The 22,316-nt window shown below is 42.9% G+C and overlaps 1 protein-coding gene across 2 annotated transcripts in view; it reads left to right on the top strand.

Moving 5' to 3' along the window:
- ACSS1 (acyl-CoA synthetase short chain family member 1) overlaps positions 1 to 22,316 on the top strand; it is a 158,699-nt gene that overhangs the window by 131,459 nt on the left and 4,924 nt on the right. For both annotated transcript variants that reach the window (XM_088477360.1, XM_088477359.1), the window contains 4 exons: positions 614 to 740; positions 4,297 to 4,424; positions 9,660 to 9,723; positions 20,058 to 20,179. In XM_088477360.1, the coding sequence (XP_088333486.1) occupies positions 614 to 740; positions 4,297 to 4,424; positions 9,660 to 9,723; positions 20,058 to 20,179 (441 nt within the window). The remainder of the gene's footprint in view (positions 1 to 613; positions 741 to 4,296; positions 4,425 to 9,659; positions 9,724 to 20,057; positions 20,180 to 22,316) is intronic.

Here is a 22,316-nt window from a genome sequence, read left to right as displayed (position 1 = left end):
GTACTTGCTTATAGGACAACGCTTGGACAGCAGATTATGTGATAAATTCTGACTATGGTGGTGACTGGATCAGAATAAATCACATATTAATCTGCTGTATAGACTGTGTAATTCATAAACTATTGACAAAAAACATATTTTGAGACTTCTAAATATGATATAAAATATTGGTGAATTTGAAGCATATACAGGCAATTTAGTATATTATATATGCACAGTAATATGCATGTAGATTCAGCACATAGCCGATCCTTAGGCAAATACAATATTGAAACACATGCATGTGTGCCCTTAAACAGAAGAAACAGAGAATAGTAATTGTATTAGTTATTGGGGGCGATTGTATCAAACAGGTTGAAGAATAGATGTCATACAAAATCTAGATCCATACAAACATTCAGTTTCCTGTGTGTGTGTAAGTTGGATGGCATATGATCCTAGAAAGGACCATAACTAGGGTGCTTGGCATTACTGCTTCACAGTTCTGTGGGTCATGGGCTCTGTCTGTGTGGATTTTGTATGTTCTCCCTTGAAGCTCTGCACGATATGTTGATGCTATAAATCAAGGTTAATACTGTAGTAATGACTATTCGTCTTGTGTTTCTATTGGTAGGGGAAGGTTATTGAAGGTGGAGATGTTTCTGGTGCACTGTGTATTGCACAACCATGGCCTGGTATGGCCAGATCCATATATGGAGATCATCAGAGATTTGTTGATGCTTACTTCAAAACCTATCCAGGTAATAATAGTCTATGTAAGACCTGACAACTTGAAGTTTCCTTGTTTTTTATGGTGTGACCAGGGGAGCTGAGAGGGGGGTGCGGGTACTAATTACCCAGGTATGCCGCCGCCCTCCCCCTCCCTCTTACCTGTCATGCTGCTGTGTGTTGGGCTGCAGTGAGAGAGCAGCAGTCTCCACTCCACTGATTGCGCCTCCCCCTGGATTTGCACCGGGCTGAGGGGCTCACAAGGCTCTCTACGGCCATGGCCGTGACTAGGTTCTAAATGAGCACTGCATGGTACAAGCTCAGGGCTTTATTCAGAGTCAGTTTTAAGCACAATTTCAGATGCTTTTATGTCTAACATTGCAATCTTTCGCACTGTGCATGTGCAATATTTTGGAATCTGAGTCTTTTTGTTTATGTCTGACTTGAGACCTGCAAAAGACCGGAGCTGGATTGGTCATGTAATCCCGTGAAATAGGACTGAATGTGACCGCAGTGGACATACAGTCACAATGAAAGTATAGTAATGATGTGGTGTGAGCATCGAAATCTGTCAAACGCAGCTTCTTGAAGGGAATGGGCTTGTGTCAGCTCTGACCCTGGTGTAAATGTAAAGTTGATAGTGGCTACTGCAAAACTGCTAAAGATGACTGCACCCGATTGGTCGCAAATATATATACTGTATATAAAAAAAAACATTTATTGAAATACATGAAACTATCAGGAGCAGTGTTTAATAAGTTACTTTACACTACAAGGAAACCTCATTTTTCAGAAATAAAGATTTTTAGTGTTCCCAGTACTGTCCGTGAAGCCACGCCTCCAGTAACAATTCAGTCTCATCTCATCCAGATACATTAATGCTGGGTACATACTGGCCGATATATTGGGCGATCAATTTATGTGTGTACAGGCGATATGTCTGTGAACTGCGTTGTTCATAGACATATGGCATTGGCTGTGCTGCACAGCCGATGGACAGATAAGTCTGCAGACATATATGTCCATCGACAAGTGTGTACGGGCGATCTGCAGACCGCTGGTGGAAACATGGTCAAACATTGAGGTGTGTAGTGTGATCAGATTTCTACGTCTAAAGGGCACATAAGCAGCTGAAATTCATCGCCAACTTGTCGAGGTGTACGGTGATAACGTCATGTCATGGAAACAGGTTTGGGTTTGGTGCATTGCCTTTGATAACGGCAGGACACACGTTCAAGATGAGCAGCGATCTGGACGGCCAAGCATGTCCACCACAGATGACAATTGCGCAGCATTGAAGGTCTGATTCAGGAGGACAGACGCATTCCAGTTAGGGATATTGCTGATGAACTTAACATCTCAGTGGGTTCTGTGCAAAACATTGTTCATGAGCAACTGGGATACAGGAAAAAGTGCTCACGCTGGATACCGAAGCAACTTGCAGAAGTTTACAAAACCAATAGAATGGGATTGTCTCTCTCATGCACTTGACTCAGTACCATGAGGAGAGAGTGCAGTTCCTGCAGCGTATTGTTACAGACAATCAAACGTGGGTGCATCATGTGACACCGGAGATGAAGTAGGCATCCATGACATGGAAACACGCATCATCCCCAACAACCAACGGTGAAGTTCTGCAGCCGTCGTGTCCTAGCTTCAGGTGCTTAACACTGATTTCTTCTATGCCGGGATAGATGTCTTGGTGTGTGTACTGTTGGATCAAATGCTTGGACAAGTATGGCTACTATGTGGAAAAATAATCTGTACCAAGGTCATACTATTGATTATATGTAAATGTACGAGTTGAATAAATGTGCAGTGAGAGGTCTTGTTACCTTTATTGAACCACCCTCATATATTTCTATAACTGTATCCAGCAAACACTAGGAAAGCCAGCACACCTTTAAATGTCATGAAAAATAACAATTTGTCTTTTTATCAAATATCCAACAACCAGCACATATATAATACTACCACCAGTTACAAAAAATGTGGCTGCCTACTGCATCTCAGTGCTAATATGGGAATGAAGGATCGCCTGCTGCATATCAGTGCTAATATGGGAATGAAGGATCACCTGCTGCATCTCAGTGCTAATATGTAAATGAAGGATCACCTGCTGCATCTCAGTGCTAATATGGGAATGAAGGATCACCTGCTGCATCTCAGTGCTAATATGGGAATGAAGGATGACCTGCTGCATCTCAGTGCTAATATGGGAATGAAGGATCACCTGCTGCATCTCAGTGCTAATATGGGAATGAAGGATCACCTGCTGCATCTCAGTGCTAATATGTAAATGAAGGGTCACCTGCTACATATCAGTGCTAATATGGGAATGAAGGATCAACTGCTGCATCTCAGTGCTAATATGGGAATGAAGGGTCACCTGCTACATATCAGTGCTAATATGTAAATGAAGGATCACCTGCTGCATATCAGTGCTAATATGTAAATGAAGGATCACCTGCTGCATCTCAGTGCTAATATGTAAATGAAGGATCACCTGCTGCATCTCAGTGCTAATATGTAAATGAAGGATCACCTGCTGCATATCAGTGCTAATATGTAAATGAAGGATCACCTGCTGCATCTCAGTGCTAATATGTAAATGAAGGATCACCTGCTGCATATCAGTGCTAATATGTAAATGAAGGATCACCTGCTGCATCTCAGTGCTAATATGTAAATGAAGGATCACCTGCTGAATATCAGTGCTAATATGGGAATGAAGGATCACCTGCTGCATCTCAGTGCTAATATAGGAATGAAGGATCACCTGCTGCATCTCAGTGCTAATATAGGAATGAAGGATCACCTGCTGCATATCAGTGCTAATATGGGAATGAAGGATCACCTGCTGCATCTCAGTGCTAATATAGGAATGAAGGATCACCTGCTGAATATCAGTGCTAATATAGGAATGAAGGATCGCCTGCTGCATATCAGTGCTAATATAGGAATGAAGGATTGCCTGCTGCATCTCCGTGCTAATATAGGAATGAAGGATCACCTGCTGCATATCAGTGCTAATATGGGAATGAAGGATCACCTGCTGCATCTCAGTGCTAATATGGGAATGAAGGATCACCTGCTGCATATCAGTGCTAATATGGGAATGAATGATCACCTGCTGCATATCGGTGCTAATATGGGAATTAAGGGGTTGATTCAGCAGAGGACGGAATTGCAAAGCTGCACACAAGCAGCTTTGCAATTCCGTCCGTGCAAATATGCAAATGCAGCAGGAGGGGCCTGACACCCAGCATTGCATTGCATTACCAATGTCGCAGGCTGAGATACCGATAGTGGACAGCGCCAGCTAGCTGAGTAAGCCTGGTCTTGCCACGCCCAGAAAACGAGGTGATGATACGCCCCCATTTCCAGGAACACAGGCCGTCGCCCACCCCTGCTCCACCCCGTAAATGCATCCGCCTGTCAATCAGGCAGAGGCATAGCAGAGGCGATCAATCAAGACCCATTCTGCACATGCAGAAGCATTTTTTTTCCAGTTACAGTGATTAAAGAATAACTTATAGAATTGATTACCTTATTGTACTTTGTATTACACATTGTTAATTCTTCCAGGCTATTATTTTACTGGGGATGGAGCGTACAGGTCAAAGGAAGGTTATTACCAGATAACAGGTAGAATGGATGACGTGATAAACATCAGTGGGCACCGGCTTGGCACTGCAGAAATTGAAGATGCTTTGGTATGTACGACATCATCATTTTCTTTAAATTGTTTCCGTATATTAAAATAATTGTTATATACATGTCCTACAGCATCAAAACTATGTATGAAACAAATGAACAGGCAAAATATGGGGCAATACTTGCTTGCCATATCATCCCTTTAATTCGGGACACAAATGAATGCCACAGGTCCTGTGTCAGGTTGACATCAGGGGGTATATTTACTAAAGTGCGGATTTTCAGAAGTAGAGATGTTGCCCATAGCAACCAATGAGATTCTTTGTAACATTTATCTGGGTTTGGTATAAAATACTGGCACTTGGGATGCCGCCTGTCATCCCGATGCTGACAATCCCTACAGGGGGACATTAAATACTGTAACCCTGCCCTGTTCACCCACTAACCCTAACCCTCCTTTCCTGTATCCTAACACTAACCCTCCCTACCCCGCACCCTAACCCTCCTGGTTAGTGCCTAAACCTAACCCTTCCCACTTAGTGCCTATCCCTTCCCCCTTAGTACCTAACCTCCTCCCTGGTGGTGTCTAACCCTAACCCCCCTGACCGCAGCCTAACCCTAATTACCCCCCTCCAGCAGCCTAACCCTAATTACCCCCCTCCAGCAGCCTAAACCTAAGTCCCCCCGTGGTGCCTAAACCTAACACTCCAATCCCCCCCCCCCCCGGATAATAGCTAACCCGCCCTGCTATATTCATGATCGGGATGCCGGCTGTCGGGATTCCGGCGTCGGCATCTCTACTCTTGTCGGAATTCCAGCGCTGGTCTTCTGGCTGTGGTTCGGTATTTCGGCAGCCAGCATCCCGGCTGTAGGTTTATTAACACATATCCATTTATCTAGCACCTTCTAGCAAATAATAGCTAGAATCTGTTGGCTGCTAGGGGCCCCATTTCTAAAAACTCGCACTTTAGTAAATATACCCCCCAAGTCTCCATTTCACCTGGTTTTAATCAGCTACAGAACCTGTGTAATTTACTTGTCCCAAATTAAAGGTATAATATGGCAAGCCTAGCAATACTTATACCTGCCAAAGGGATGCAAGGCTTTGCTTCATCTCTGCCAATTGTAAATATGAGCATATTACAGTGAAACGCCACTAGGATACTGCTGAAGCAGAGAAAGACCTTGCAGATGGGAATTGCTAAATAATGGCGCAACTAAAATCTGTTTTGCCATGAAAAAGTGACAATACAGATTTTCAACAGCATATGTGTTTTTTTGTGCGCACCCTCCTGAGCAGGTGAAATGGTGGGTAAACCTTTATTTGAATGTAAAAAATGTCAGGACACAGTGTAGAACCTCTGACACACTCCTCCCAATGAATAATCATGGACTTGGAGGGGTATGAATAGCATAATTTGTCCAATAAAGACATGTTATGTATTTAATGGTTTTCTCTAAAAAGCTCAAAAATGGGTTAAGTGATGTGAGACATGTATGGTGAGGTGTAAATGATGGGGGACATGTATGGTGAGGTGTAACTGATGGGGGACATGTATGGTGAGGTGTAACTGATGTGGGACAGGTAATTGGAGGTGTAAATGATGTGTGACAGGTATGGTGAGGTGTAAATGATGGGGGACATGTATGGTGAGGTGTAAATGATGGGGGACATGTATGGTGAGGTGTAACTGATGTGGGACAGGTAATTGGAGGTGTAAATGATGTGGGACAGGTATGGTGAGGTGTAAATGATGGGGGACATGTATGGTGAGGTGTAACTGATGTGGGACAGGTATGTGGAGGTGTAAATGATGTGGGACAAGTATGTGGGGGTGTAAGTTATGTGGGACATGTATGTGGAGGTGTCAATGATGTGGGACAGGTATGTGGAGGTGTAAATTATGTGGGACAGGTATGTGGAGGTGTAAATGATGGGGGACATATATGGTGAGGTGTAAATTATGTGGGACAAGTATGTGGAGGTGTATATGATGTGGGACAAGTACGTGGAGGTGTAAATGATGGGGGACATGTTTGGAGAGGTGTTAATGACATGGGACTTGTATGTTGAGTGTTTTATTGATGAGAAATGGGGTTTTAAACTTGGAGTTGGGAGTTACAAGGGTTTTTTCCAACATTTTTCAAACTTGTATAAAAACACTGAAACTTTACACTTTAATTGTCCGGCTATCTTTTTAACACCATTAATAAAATATGGAAAAATCAACCATTTAACTACCTCCAATACCTTGCTAGTGTTCACTAATAGCCTTCTATACTGTCCTACTATTTTAGTTGCCACTTTTTAGAGGTTCAGGATGATTTCACCACTTTTTCATGCACTTCTGCCAGGTCGCTAGCCAATGAAGCTTGTGCATACATCTGTTGCTGGATCTAATTAAGCATTAGCTCCCGCAGCCTGGCCAATGGAACATCGACAACAATCGCGACCGATGATCACGATTGTTTCGATGGAGACCGATGGTGACCCCAGGCTGCGACTTGGATCGCAGCGCTGGGATCACGCAAATGCAGCAAGGAGGTGTGTGACATCTCCTTCTGCATTTGCATTTTAAATGGACGGATTTGCACAGCCGCTTGTATGTGCCTGTGCAATTCCGTCCATCTCTGAATCAGGCCCAGGATGTAATGGATATAAGCAAAAATAATACATGCTCTATGTTAGTCATGTTTTCCATACATTGGCTCTAAGTAAAATATATTTTTCTGCATATGCGCGTATATTGGTTCCAGGTAAGATATCATCTTGCTGCATATATGTGTATAGGGGGTATTAAGATAAATAAAAGATTGTACATGTTTTACAAAAGTAAAGTTTTCCATACATTTGTTCTAATGAAGATATAATTTTCAGGCGTTTACTTTTCAGGATACTTTTATATGACTATATGATATTATTTTACTGATACATGGGAAGTTAATTTGGAGACACGTGTACTTGCAAATTTGTGTGTTTCACTGGATATGTAAATGTGACTATTTTGTGGATAAATTCCTGAAATCAAAGGCGTTAACCTGGAGATGCATGTACTTGCTGCCGTTTGCCTTACAGGATATGTATATATGATTATGTAATATCTTACTGGTTTATTTCTGATATCGTAAGGAGACAAATGTTTCTGCATTTAACATAAAATCATTACTTCCCTATATTGTTTTGAGAGGAACACCCTTCCATAGGGGAGCTGTAGCCGGCAGCCATATTGCAGTATGAAACTGCTTAGATATTTATTTACATTGTGATAGAAATATTTTGGCTTTTGCAGTGTAGAAATGTTCTATTTGCCATTTGTATATGAATATTTGTTGTTTTTTAGTAATGCTTCATATATATTTTAATGTTTAAATATTAAAAGTTAAATGTTACTAAGTCTTTCCCTTATAGATGTGTGCCTCCACATAATAGTGACTCTGGGGAGCACCACTGGCTTGCCTACTAGTATACCACATAAGACCTATAAGTAGGATGGAAATACTCCCTGACAGTGGGTAATTGTTTTCCAGTTACAAGGGAGATAGACAGATAATAAGATTACATGATATCATAGATTACTTTTCCCAGATATTCCATTGTGCGGTACTGCCCCCCTTGTTTTGTTTGATAGTACATTCTGTAATCACAAAAAGAGAAGGAAAATGAACTGTCATGGGTGGTGCACCACCCATGACAGTTAATTTTCCTTCTCTTTTTGTGTTCATATATATTCTATAGCTGTCAGTGGTAGCACCCCTCAACAATATTTTTTGATAGTATATTAGGAGGGTCCCTGCTAACTGCTAATTTCTAAATCGTGAGTTATTGTTCTTGTGCGACTGTTATTGCTTCTAACATTCTGTAATCATACAACAGTTTTTTTCCTACCGCACTTAAAACAATCAATTCTTATACAGTGGAAGTAGTCTAGGGCTGTTATGGCACCAAGGTATTTTCGGTTTTTTAAAAAGTGCCTTATGCTCAGTGCCAAAATATGTGCAAGGTGCTCATGTACCCCAGAGACAGGCCCTTTTATCCCCTGACCAGTGGAAGTCCCTTAGGTGGCAAAGGTCTTCGGGCCTCCATCTGTCACAAGGCTAGGTGATACCCCTTATCCCTGAGATATGCTGAAGCTTGCCCTGGGAAGAAAAAGCATTTTTTAAATTAAATAATTTTAATTTCAATATTTTCAGCAAAATTTTATTTAACAATTGTCTGTGTTTTTTTTTATTATTTTACAATTATATTAGTATAATGGAACAGCGTTTTATACTAGTATGCACTGAGGGCCTGATTCAGACCCGCTCACGAGCGCTGAGCGCTCGCAAGTGGGTCGATGGTGCCCTAGTGCGCATTCGCACGACGGAGGGAGCTCCATCTTGCACATGCGCGAGACCCGAATAGCGACAGCCAAGCCGTCGCTATGGGTCTTGCACCAAAGGGAGCGTGCTGTCGATGGTGAGTGACAGCACACCCCCTTTGGTGCCCAGACGGAGGCGTTCCCATGGGAACCCCTACGTCTGGGGCCGGCCCCACTGACATCACTAGTGATGTCAGTGGGAGCGCTTTTGGCTCTGATAGAGCCAAAAGCACTCCTGGGCTTGCGGCAACGAGACCCTACCGCAGGGTCTCGTCGCAAGCCCGATGGTCGCGATGGTCTTGACCATCACGACCATCTTTTTGGCCGCTCGCAAAAGCTGTGGGTGGTCACCCACAGCTATGCAAGCGGCCAAGAGGCTGCTCCAATAATAGGTAGGACGGCCCTGATTCAGAGCGAGCGCTCTTGTCAGAGCGTCCGGCTCTGAGTCAGGCCCTGAGTTGGCAAAGTTCCCACACCACACATCATCACCCACAAGCTATGGGTGCCATGAAGAGATCCAGTGATATCTGAAAGTGAGGGCAGAAAGTGGGAATTAGAGGAAAATAAATAATGTACCATTTTCTTGTATTAACAACAGTGTGGTTAGATTCTCCATATACTGGTCTGGGCAGAGTAACGTTTTTGCAATGATTTTTGTTTAATGTGCAATCCTGGGCTCTCTATGCAGATTAGAGCAGATCACACACAAAAAAATATTACATCTACGTGAATCTTTAGTATGATCCCACAGCCAGACCTTACAGTTATTACATCTCCAGAAATCTAGTACATGTACTTGTCATATATGGTACAAAATCACCCCAAACAAAACACGGCATATACAGCACATATCCATGTACCTAGTATACAATTGTTTGCACTATACATGTTTTATACATAAATTGGTAGATTTATCAATTTCAATTTCATTTGCAGGCAGGTCATCATAATGTACCAGAAACAGCTGTCATTGGTTTTCCACATGATATCAAAGGAGAAGGTAAGATTCAGAGAGTACTATACTTGTTATTGGTTTATTAGACATACATCGGGTGGGTTAGTATCCCCAGATGGACTTGTGTACATAAGATGATCATTATACATGGGTAGTTATTAATAAGCTGTACTCAGGAACAATTAGCTGTTTGGACAAGAAATAAATAAATGCTGTTTAAGTGTTATTAAAGGTGAAGTTGTTAATGCAATTTTGTTTTTATTTTCCATGGCTTCTTAAATCCTATTAGCAGAGTGCTTTTATTTAATTTGTGGAAATTCCATATGTTCTTTGTAAAGGAACAAATACAGTATAGTTTAACTCACTTTAAGGGGTATAATTATTATAGGAGATAAGTCCTAAACCTTCCAACTAGTGATAGCTTTTAAAAAAAAATTAAAGTGGAAATAGAAGCCCAAATCCATGATTCAGGCCTCCCAGCTGCACTGTGATGGTGACGATTATCGTTGGTGCAAGCCATACATGGTTCGCTGTCAATTGTTTCCTGCCATCAATGTAAAACACAGATGGCACCATCGATGGTGGACCCTTTGATGGCCATCTCTACTGCAGTGGAGATAGAGGAGCTAGAGTCCGTCTGTGTACCTGATGACTTGTCCCTGATAGGCTAGAATCAAAACTTCTCCTCCTGAGGATGCAGCTATCAGCCTATCAGTGAGTGGGAGCTGCATCGACAAATGCAGGGATGGAACAGTATGGAGAAGGGGGGATGTCAGTTTTACTTGCAGTAGGTGCTCCAAGGGGGGGGATGAGAACTCTCACAGCTGAGCAGGATAATAGTTCCTGTGTAGCACCCAATGAGGAGACACACACTGCACACACTGCACCCATGTATACACTTTTTACACTTTAGTTGTGATTAGTCTAGTTTGAACTTGTGATGAACAAACAAGTTTCTTGCAATTAGCATGACATTAAGGTGAGATTTGTGATCTTATATTAAGTGGCAGGCACAAAGCACCTCTTCCTACAAAGCTCCACTCCCCTTATGTGAGGTTTAGTCATTTCACAAGGGATGTCACTTGAGTGTTTGCTCACTCCACTTTTTTGTTGTTGCCATGAAAGAGATCCTTCTGTCCCTAGCACCACCTCCTGTCATAAATTCAGAGTGTCAGATACATATGTGATGGTAGCCCATCAATGGCAGGCTAAGTGGTACATGTAATGTGGCACCAAATTTGAATCTACTCCCTATATAAGTAAGTCTTTGAGCACTATACAGTGCCAGAGTATTAGGGTCACTACCTGATCTGTTCTGCTAGACCTCCCAGTGTACTTACCTGTGTTCTGGTCCGGTCCATCTGACGATTCTCCTGCCTGCTCCCTTGGTTCTGCTTCTAGTGACTTCCTAGTACCACATTGTCCACTTGTTTCTGACCTGTTTCTGGCAAGCACTCTTCAGTATGCCTCATGGCGCACAGTTTACTGCCTACCTTCAGTTCCTTCAGTATCCACCATCCCTTTGCATTAGATACCCAGTCAGGGGCCCGCAACCTTACTATCATGGAGCCAAAACCCCCTGCAGGGGTCCCTGGTGAAGACCACCGATACTTTAGACTCTGCAGTAGCCTATATTTACTAGCACTGTGCTCAGGATTAAGCATAAATTATTGAATATATATTGTGGGGCTGCTTTGTAATACTAGCTAGACTACAGAGGTGACCTGGCTCCTTTATATCATACACACAATGCTGACAGTTAAGTATCATATCTATAAGATAAAACTATTAGTGCCCAATTTCCGATGATAAAGTGCATTATCTCCTGAGTATGTATTGATCCGAACATTATATTTATCATTTACACATAGGCAGGCAGTCAAAACATATCATTTGTGAGATATTATTCTACATAATCTCAAGGACAGTTATACAATAGGCTAATGCATGGAAACTCTTCATTACAGTTATTCTGAGCTAATGAATAACCTTTCATAAAAGTGACTTTGCTGTATAATCCAGGTCTCTTTTACGGAAAGAGAGCCATAAATAAATATTACATACACTCTCATTGGAGCTTTTTCTCACATATCTGTGTAACTGATTGTGAAATATAAAAGTAACATTTAGTGGAAATACATATTAGCTAAACTGTCTTTGATACTCTGCATAGATAAAATGTAGCCAAATTATACAGGTATTACTGGCACTGGGTTTGAGCCCAAGGGACAATTGACTTTAGGTGAGGTGGCAAAGCTGTTAATGTTTCACCTGACTCATGCTTGACGTTGGATAACGCATCATTCTCAAAGCTATTAAATTGCACAGTTCATTTACATGAGATTACTCTTGGATTACTGCCATTAACACCAAGTGTATTGCACTACAGACTCCTGTAGAATGCTTTTTTAAGCATAGCTCTGTACAGAATTGCATGACAACCTGTGTTCTTATGTGCCCCTGCACCTGACAATAAGCACACCTATATACCCACCCCATGGCTACATTTAGAATTTACAGTATGTTACCCTACATAAACGTGATTGATGATACCCTCTGACAACATTATGTGGCAGATTCATGTTGGCAACTGCAAATTTTTGTAACTACTGATGGGAATATTCCAAGGGTGGAGAAAAACTCTTTTTGCCCTTTCCTGTTCAGTAGGGGAGGGGCAAAATCATTGGAAATCAGACCATGGGGTGGGGGGGTACAATAGCCTCTGAGCTTGAAAAAACTGGTGAGTTTCTGGCAAGTTTCCAGTGAGTTTCATTAATTGATTACTATGGCCCTAATTAACATTAAAATATTATTGTCTACATAAATTTAAATATTATTTTTAAACTTAGTTGCCCAACAATAAGATATTTAAATATTTGTGGCTCATTACTACTTTTATTTAGGGGTGAGCGGGTTCGGTTTTACTCGGATTTACTCGGATCTTTAAACGGCATTTTATTGGCTATCGCCTATCATGTGTTTTGGATAGCCAATATAATAAATCCGAATTTGCGGTAAAGTGGCGATAAGAACCGAGTAAATCCGAGTAAAACCGAGCCTTCACATCCCTACTTTTATTATGTTTAGAGGACCTTAATAGAGTATTAATCAGGTACACAGTAATACATATGTGTAATGTGGCTCATAATGTTCTACCTGGACAGATAGCTCACAATGGATGTACAGTAGTCTGAGCCATTTTCTGGTGAGTTTTCAGTGAGTTTCGGACTAATTTGTCCTTTTTTTACCTGTCACAAATCACTGAAATCACTAAACCTTACCTTCTCTTACATCTCCTGATCTTATTACATTCAGCCATTTGGCCTATGCCAGTGATAGGCAGACTGATACACTTTGGGGGCTGTGCTGGGTGGCCCTCTTAACATTCAAAAGGGACTCACATTATTCTTAAACTGGGTGAACATATAAAAGACATTGCGACTGACCGAGCGGCCGATTAGGTAAGCTATAAACAGTTACCAATCGGCTGCTCAATATGTCGGTCCAGACATCACAACTGGGTGGGCAGTTGTGATGTCAGCATTAGCAGTCAATGCAGCAAGTGTACAGGCAGTCAGCGGGTTGCCGGTACACACAGCCAGACATGCGGATATATCTGTAAGACATATCGGCATCGGCTGTGATGTAGGGCCGACCTGATATGTCTGTGAACAACATCGTTCACAGACATATCGGGTATACACACCCGCCAATCCGCTACCGATATATACTTCATAGTTCGATTGAATGATAGATCTAGTAGTATGTATACAGCATTATTATTAGTAGTAAATTAAATTAATACATTTAGGGCCTGATTCAGAGATGTTTGCTAACCCGATGGTTAGTGCACATCTCCGAAGTATTCTACTCTACGTGTGCGCAGGACTCGTTCTAAGCATGTGCAGAACTGGTCCAGCGATACCGCACGGTCTTCCCCCAAGCCTTTGCCTGTTTGACGGGCAGAAGTGTTTGAGGGGTGGTGATGGCCTGCGTTCCTGGAAATGTGGCGTGCCGCCCCCTTTTTTTGGGAGTGCTAACGTCTTGGCCTCGCAAGCCGCCAGGACCCGATCAGCCTGGCCAAAGGGAAAACAATTGCGACCGATGGTCACGATTGTTCTGATGGTGATCTGAAGCTGTGACCTCGGTCGCAGCACTGGTATCACGCAGATACAGCAAGGAGGTGTCTGTTTCCTACAGACACCTTCTACTGCATTAGCATTTGAGATTTAATTCCATAACCGCTCGTGTGCAGCTCTGCAATTCCGTCATTCACTGAATCAGCCCCTTAGTCAATGATAAAGACACCTATCTGTAGTAACATAACAGCAGACTTTTAAACAAGCATTATGAGCAATAACCAACAAATATAACAGTAAATCAGGGAGGATCTGGAGGCTGCAGGTGAAGACTTGGAGGGCCACCGGTTTCCCATCACTGGCCTATACTTTCAATGGGAATTTTAACCACCGGTGACCAAAACAGTAAAGACACTCCAATATTACAATATTATCTTGCATGTCTTTAAAGGATAAGTTTGCCTAAAATGTATAATTTATAAATAAATAAAAGTAGATGATAATGATGATTATTATCCTTTATTTATAGGGCGCTATAAAGCTTCTGCAGCGCTTTACAGAGTACATATACATAGACAGTGAAAACATAACATGATCTAAAGTACATACAAATTACAATACAAGCAAAGCAAGATACAAACCAAAATACACGTTAGTCAATTAATACATATAATGCCACAACCTCAAAATCAGCACTGGCTGGATCTTAGATTACTGCTGTTTGTCAAGTATCACTCTCGCCATCTTTTAGATGGCGAGAGCGATGCGGTCCCCATTGCCGGCAGTGGAGACCTGGTGGTGCCTTTCCAGCTTCAGCAAAGCCTTCCAGGACTGCCGGGTCCCTGTGTCATGCACATGCTCAGACGGTCCGTCGCACATGCGCATTACACTGAGCCCCGTCGCTGGCTGTGTTAGGCTGCCAGCAGCCCAGCGGAGGACCTCGCAGAGGAGGAGGACTTCGCAGGACCTCGCCGGACGGGTAAAGTATTGGTAAATACCAGTAAATTTTTCATTTGTATCACAGTGATACTAAATGAAAAATTGCACTGGTGTTTACCATCGTTGATAAATGGGGGCCTGAGTAGCATAGAGTAATATGTTGAAAAATAAATTAGGAACTAATCAGTCCCAAAATAACAGAATTCCACTAAAAACATTATTTCATAAAACAGTTTTATTTTTTCCAAAAAAAGCAAATGGTAGGTAGCACACGTACAGAAAGTATATAGAAAAGAGCTTATCTGTCCATAGGGGAAGTAGCAGCAGTCCCAACACATTTCATCTCATGCAGGAGACTTCATCATGATTCAGAGCCGGACGCTCTGAAAGAGCGCTCGCTCTGAATCAGGGTGTTTTTTTTTTTGTGCGGCCTCCTAGCCGCTCGCATAGCTGTGGGTGACCACCGACAGCTATTGCGAGCGGCCAGGATGATGGTCGCGATGGTCAAGACCATCGTGACCACCGGGGCTTGCGACGAGACCCTTGTGGTAGGGTCTCGTGGCTGCAAGCCCCAGAGAGCTTCCGGCTCTAATAGAGCTGGAACTCTCCCACTGACATCACTGGTGATGTCAGTGGGGCCACCCACAAACGGCAGGCGTTCGCTTGGGAACGCCTCCGTTTGTGAAGCAACTCCCCTGCCACACCTCCAAAACGATGCGAGCTGTTGATCAAAATCGACAACCGCCCCCTGTTGGTGCGAGATCCGGAGCGCCCGTCACTAGCCGGCTCCGGCGTGCGCATGCGCAGTTGCCAAACATCGACCCGCTTGTGAGCGGGTCTGAATCAGGCCCTTAGTCCCCCATTCAATTTGTTAGCAAGCCTTCCAAATGCATTTAATCCATGATGACCCATAAGTCTTATTTTAATGAAACTGTACATATGTAAATGGTTAGACCTGTCTAGTTCTCCGGTATGCCCCTATTTTACAGATCTGATGAGATAATGAATATTAAATAGCACATAAGTGTAGTATGATTCAATCTTCTCTGACCAAAGTCTTTTTTGTACTATCCCTATAGCAAGAATGCCTGTGCTGACTATTACTGAGGAACTGATGTTAAAATCATACAACAGTATAAATCCATCTCTTGGATGCCAGCCACATTGTTATCACTGGGAGATTGTAGTAATAAAACTGCTTATTGCTTTCAGTCACACAAACACTAACAAATCACTTACAGTGTAATATGGTTAATAGGTTACACACACTGTAGAGCTGAGAGCGATGTTTAAGTAATTTCAAAAGAAAATTATAACTTTATTAAGTGTCACTGAGCAAGACATGAACATAATATGGTTGTGGATGTTTTGGTTTCCTGTATATAAAGTAGCAGACATCATTTTTACCTACAATAAGCTTCTTGCCCTTGTGATATGATTACAGTTACACAATCTGACTCTAATGATGACCAATAAACAACGAGAGACAGGCGGAAGAGAATTTTTAATTTTAATAATCAAACATATTTTTTGCACAAAATGTATCAGTGCGCTGCTTTTACTACCATAATGCTTTAGACTGTGGCTTTACTCATTCTTAGGGTGCTAACAGCAGAAAATTACAGATATTGTATGGCTTTTGCCTTTTGCCCATGTCTATGAATAAAGGCCCAGATTTATCAATGAGTGATATTCTTGTTATCAATCGTTATTAATCTTAACTGGTTCTCCAACCAATCAGCTCCTGTCATTTTTAAAATACATAGGGGTATATTTACTAAAGTGAGAGTTTTTAGAAGTGGAGATGTTGCCTATATATCTTCTTGAATGTGCTAGTTAAATGTTAAGTAGAATCTGATTGGTTGCTATGGGCAACATCTCCATTTCAGTTTTGACATTTGTTGCTACAAATCCTACATTAGAAATAGATTGAAGTAGGATTTTTGCCAATTTATTTAAACCTTTCCACTTAATATTGGAATGAGTGCAATATATTACCTCAAATGTCAGATAATTCAGTCCACCGGTGTAAAATAATTAGGGTTCACCTGTCAATTATTTTAAATATATAAATATCCCTATTGACTGTGAGGTCCTACAGTATTGTAGATACTTTCCAAAAACTAGGACACACAATGACGACAAATTAACATTTTAAACTAGTCAGGGACATGGCTGTAGAGAAACACAAACCAGGGGAAGGGTACAAGACCTCACAAACAGGACTGGCATAACACTCAAAGTGCATCAAGAGGGGATCACAAACCAGGGGCTCCCACCAAATTATTGTTATCAGCATGGATGGGTTGGAGGGATGCTGGTCAGAGCCGGATTAACAACAGGACTGACAGGGCAGTCACCCAGGGGCCCCTACACACTGGGGCCCTCCCCCACATAGCTCCATCACTAGCATGGGGGCACTGTTGTGTAATGTGAACTGGAGTTTGTGTGGCATAGTGGGAACTGATAAAGTGGGTGGGATGTACTAAAAGGAAAATGCGGTAAAACCCCCGTTTTCGGGGTTTTACCGCATTTTCTGTAAATATCTTCAGCTGGCCGCCGGTAACGCGGAGGGTAACGCCAGATCGGATCCCTCCCAGCATGCCCCGCGACCGTGGCACTCTGCGCATGCGTAGATGGACTCCTGGGTCATAAACCCGGAAGTCCAAGGCACAGAGCACATCGCAAAGGACAGCTCTTATCGGAAGAGCTGTCCTTTGCGCTACTGATCACATATGTTAGTGCATATGCGATCAGTAGGAATGCGAAGCATGGCGGGATGTACTTCGCAAGGTTAGTACATCCCGCCCAGTGTGTTTAACACATTTATAGTGCTAGGAGTATTTACACATCTCCAGCATATCTTATTGACAATTTTATTGGTAGCAGCCCCCACAGGTTAGTTGTTCTGGGCCCCTACAAACTTTAATCCGCCCCTGGTGGTGTTCCACACTTCTGAGACCCTTGTTGATTGCAGAGAGGGTACTCTGGAGCCTCCAGATCTTAGGGAATCGGTATGTTTAGCCAGCGGATCAAATACCAATAGCGGCAGCCCGGCGGGTCGAAATCCTGACAGCTAAAGGTAAGTACTCTAACCCTCCCCTCTCCCCCCCTAACCCTAACCTCCCCCCAGTGCCTAATCCTAACCTCCCCCCCGTTAGTGCCTAAACCTAACCCCCCCTCCCCGCACCCTAAACCTAACCCTCACGGGGGGTGCCTAACTCTAACCTCCCCTCCCCTAGTGTTGCCTGAGCCTAACCCCCTTCCCCTACCCTAACCCTGCTGGAGGATGCCTAACTCTAAGTCCCCCCCGGGGGTCCCTAAACTTAACCCCCCCCCTACGGCTAGACGCTAAAACACCCAGCATACCTTGGTTCTGTAAGCTGGGTGTTGGGATTCCGTAGTGGGGATAATGATAAGCGTCGGGATTTCGATGCCTATCTTTAATCCCATGTCGGGATGTAAGTGTCGGGATATTAGCGGGCAGGATAGCGCCCATCTGTATCCTGACTGCATCCTGATCTTAGTGCAGTCCATTGTATAAAAGTGGAAGGAATATGAAACTACAACCACACTCCGTAGATCAGACAGACAGCATCCCCTAAATGTAGTTAAGGGATAAATTAGAGACACTGCTGCAAAGCTAACTGTGACATTGATGAACTACAGAAGTAGTGGTTGGTGTTTATAGGAGAGTCAGGAGAAAGAAGCCATGGCTAAAATAAATAAATAAATAATTCCTGCAAAAACTTAGCAAAACACCATCTAGTGCAGTGGTTCCAAAACCTCCGTGAATCACAGCGTATCAGCATTTTTCTCACTGCACCCCTAGGCCAAAAGGTTCTTATTGAGAAATGCTTACCTGTCACCCTTAAGGTGCGTTTCCACTTGTCGATTAAAATGAACGACTGAACGATATCATTATCGTTCAATCGCTCATTAATCGGTCATAAATCGACCAGTATAATGTCGGAAACGACCAGCGATGCGCGCTCCAGCTGGTCGTTTCTGATATCAATCATCGCCCGAACATGCTGGTCAATCTGCCGATAACGACAGATTGGGCATGTTCGGGGATGAGGGAGGGTGCCTGCACTGAACGACATATCGTTCAATGTAGGCACTACAGGATGAGGAACGACTGAACGATTATGATGTCGTAATTGTTCAAACGTTCCTCAGGCGGCAAGTGGATATGCACCTTAAGATTCAGTTATGTGGCGGTGGAAAGGGTTGTGCTTCTGTTTGTGAACATATTTTATGATTGTGAGCACACAGCAGTGGTTTTGCCACTTACATTGACCATAAATAATTTGATTTGGTCCAGGACCACCAACCATGGCACCACTGCAAGTGCCCTTGGGAATCACTGATCTAGAGGATACTGTAGAGCAGTGACATGCGGTGAGGTAATTGGCTGGGGAGGCACTGGCTAGTATCAGAACCAGATTTACACATACATATATGAACCGGAGGGTTCATGTGGGCATTCTACAGAGGTGCAGCAGTATATAGTGCTGGAAAGTTGGTGTGTTTTGATCAGGGATGTGCAGAAAAGGTAGACAGAGGAGGCAGTGCCTCACCTGCCATACACTTTATACTCCAGAGTATTGACTATAAAATTATTAGAATAATACAAAAAAGATATTTATAATACTTTATTTTTTTCTTATCATTTTTATAGTCAAAACTTTGGAGTATACATAAGTATGACAGGAGAGGCTCTGCCTCACCTGACTGCACATCACTGCTGTAGAGATGCATCAGACTAAAGTGGATGTTTTTGACCGGAATGCTAAGAGATACTATATTTAAGGCACAAATCAAACAACTGCACACCAGTCAGGTGACTACATCCCCATCATACATATCGCAATAATAGCAGCATATTATGGGGATGCTTATAAGCACACCATAACAGGACCAGCAATATTGTGAGAAGATAAATGGTGGCTATTTCAGACCAATCCTAGAGACTGCCAAATGCTTAAACTGTTCTAGAACTTTGTAATTAGAGTCCTGACACTGATCCCATTGAAAATCTGTTTCAAGACCACACATTTGCCCCCTGTTCCTGTTATCTAACTAACCTGGCTCTGCCTGAACAGTTGCAAGAAGGTATTATTATATTATGGTTAACTATGATTTTTCTTTTAGTTGGTCTTTGTGAAGATTAATGTGTGACTCGCAGATAAACATTCCTATCTAAAAAATATAAATATTCCAGCTGGGAGAATATTTAGGGTGAATAAAAGATGGGGGCTGAATTCTAGTTTTAGGCACTGACAATATACTGTATATGGTGATGTTTCTTCTAAATATATACGTTTTGGAACTTTCTTTCAATTGTTTCATCTTCAGCTGCATTTGCTTTTGTTGTATTAAAAGAAGACACAAAAGACCCAGAACAAATAATAAAAGAGGATCTGAAAACTATAGTAGCCACAAAGATAGCCAAATATGCCATTCCTGATCATATCCTGGTAAGTAGAGGGTATAAACGCCCTAGCAATAATGTGTAATGTGTTCCACTCTTTAGCCACTATAACATGTTTCTTCATCTTGTACATCTTGTTTGTACTACTACCCTTTGTCTTTTTATGTAACCTCATCTCTGGCTTACCCATCTATTACTGTATATAATTCTGCAATATGTCTGTCCCTGTCATGCGGAGTGAGAGCCCGATACATACACATGTGCACCCCTCACTCACAGCTCCCACTGCCACCAATCAGGGATTTTATGTTACCGCTCTCAACTGCATGGCCTGGGAGTAGTGCCGGTAAGACATGCAGCTGAGGAACTCCAGCCTTATACCATCTCCTTGCCTTTATACTGCCATCTAACGTTCACCAGTAAAACATATTTATTAGCCTACAGTACAGTGAGATGGACTGTAAATTATCAGGCTGCAGCCTGTTTGTCTGAATTAGATCTTCTTTACTGCTGGGATCTGCAGCTTGTGGATGGCTACTTGTCCTACATAGCAGCATGCTGCATGTCGGGAGCTAAACCCACCAGGATCCCTGGATAATGCTGGGTGCACATCAGCCAGTGTATACAGACAATATGTCTGTGCTGTACAGCCGATGGCAGTTATATCTGCACATTGTGCTGTGTGCACGGGTGGTCGAACGACCACCCGTACACTTGCTGCAGAGGCCACGGGGAAGGGGGCGCAACGTGAGCCCCGGGAAGCAGGACCCGCAGACAGATGGCAGATGATGGTTGTTCAGTGTGTATGAACAACCATCATCTGCAGATATATATTTTAGGTGTGTACCCACCTTAAGTCTGCAGATGAACACATAGACAATAAGAAAGGGGAATAGAGAGAGATGGGGAAGAGGACTTAGAGGGTCGGGATAAGAGAGGGGGAGAGAGAGATGAGGTAAGAGGGGGAGAGAAAGATGGGAAAGAAAGGTAGAAAAGAAAAAAGCCTGCACAACAGCTAGTGAGCAGCTGGTCCAAAATACTAATCTATCCATTATCTTCTCTTCGTTGGGAGATGTATCAAACCTTCTAAAGAGTGGAGAAGTTGTCAGTAGCAACCAATCAGCTCCTAGCTAGCATTTATCAAGTACATTCTATAAAATGAAAGGTAAAAGCTGATCGGTTGCTATGGGCAACGTCTCCACTTAACTCTTTAGAAGGCTTGATACATCTCCTAACCCTATTAATGTGCTGTGCTTGTATCTCCCTCACCTAATAGTGTATTTACAATCTATTGTACCCCCAAATCCTATATTAAGCACACTCAAAATGTTTCATACCTTCCCTAAACTTAATTTTTCATGGTCATTATTTAACTAATTATTTTCCCCAGACTCCCTAATTTTCTGTTTGCCTCCAACTTTGTTTACCACATATTAGGTTTTTTCAAAGACTTAGGGGGTCATTCAGACCCACTCGCAAGCGGCAGTACGCTCGCAAGTGGGTCGATGTTCCCCACTGCGCATGCACACAACGGAGGGTGCTCCATCGTGCGCATGCGCGAGACCCGGACTGCGACAGCCATGCGATGGTGACTGACAGCACGCCCCCTTTGGTGGGCGTGCCGGGGGCGTGCCTTCCAGACGGAGGCGTTCCCATGGGAACCCCTACTGTCTGAAGCCGGCCCCACTGACATCACTAGTGATGTCAGTGGGAGTGATTTTGGCTCTGATAGAGCCAAAATCACTCCAGGGCTTGTGGCTGGGAAACCCTACCGCAGGGTTTCCGTCGCAAGTCCGATGGTCGCGATGGTCAAGACCATCGTGACCATCTTTTTGGACTCTCGTATATGCTGTGGGTGGTGACCCACAGCTATACGAGCGTCCAGGAGGACGCTCCATTTTAATGGAGGAGGTCCCTGATTCACAGCGAGCGCTCTGGTCAGAGCGTCCGGCTCTGAATCAGGGCCTTACTTTGTACTACAGGGGTAAAGGGAAAGGGACATCATTAGATGACAGTGTGCAGTATAATTTATATTTCTGGCTTTTTGAAGTAATGTATATAACAATGCACAGACAGTGGCATCTGATAAGATATACAGTAGCAGTATTACCAGCTAACGTGAGATTATGGCTGTTAAGATTGGTACAATCAAACGCTTTCACTTCAGATATGATGCAAGTGGT

The sequence above is a fragment of the Taudactylus pleione genome, unplaced genomic scaffold (assembly GCF_031769625.1).
Source record: "Taudactylus pleione unplaced genomic scaffold, aTauple2 ptg000201l, whole genome shotgun sequence".
NCBI lineage: Eukaryota > Metazoa > Chordata > Amphibia > Anura > Myobatrachidae > Taudactylus > Taudactylus pleione.
This window is presented reverse-complemented; position numbering and strand designations above follow the sequence as displayed.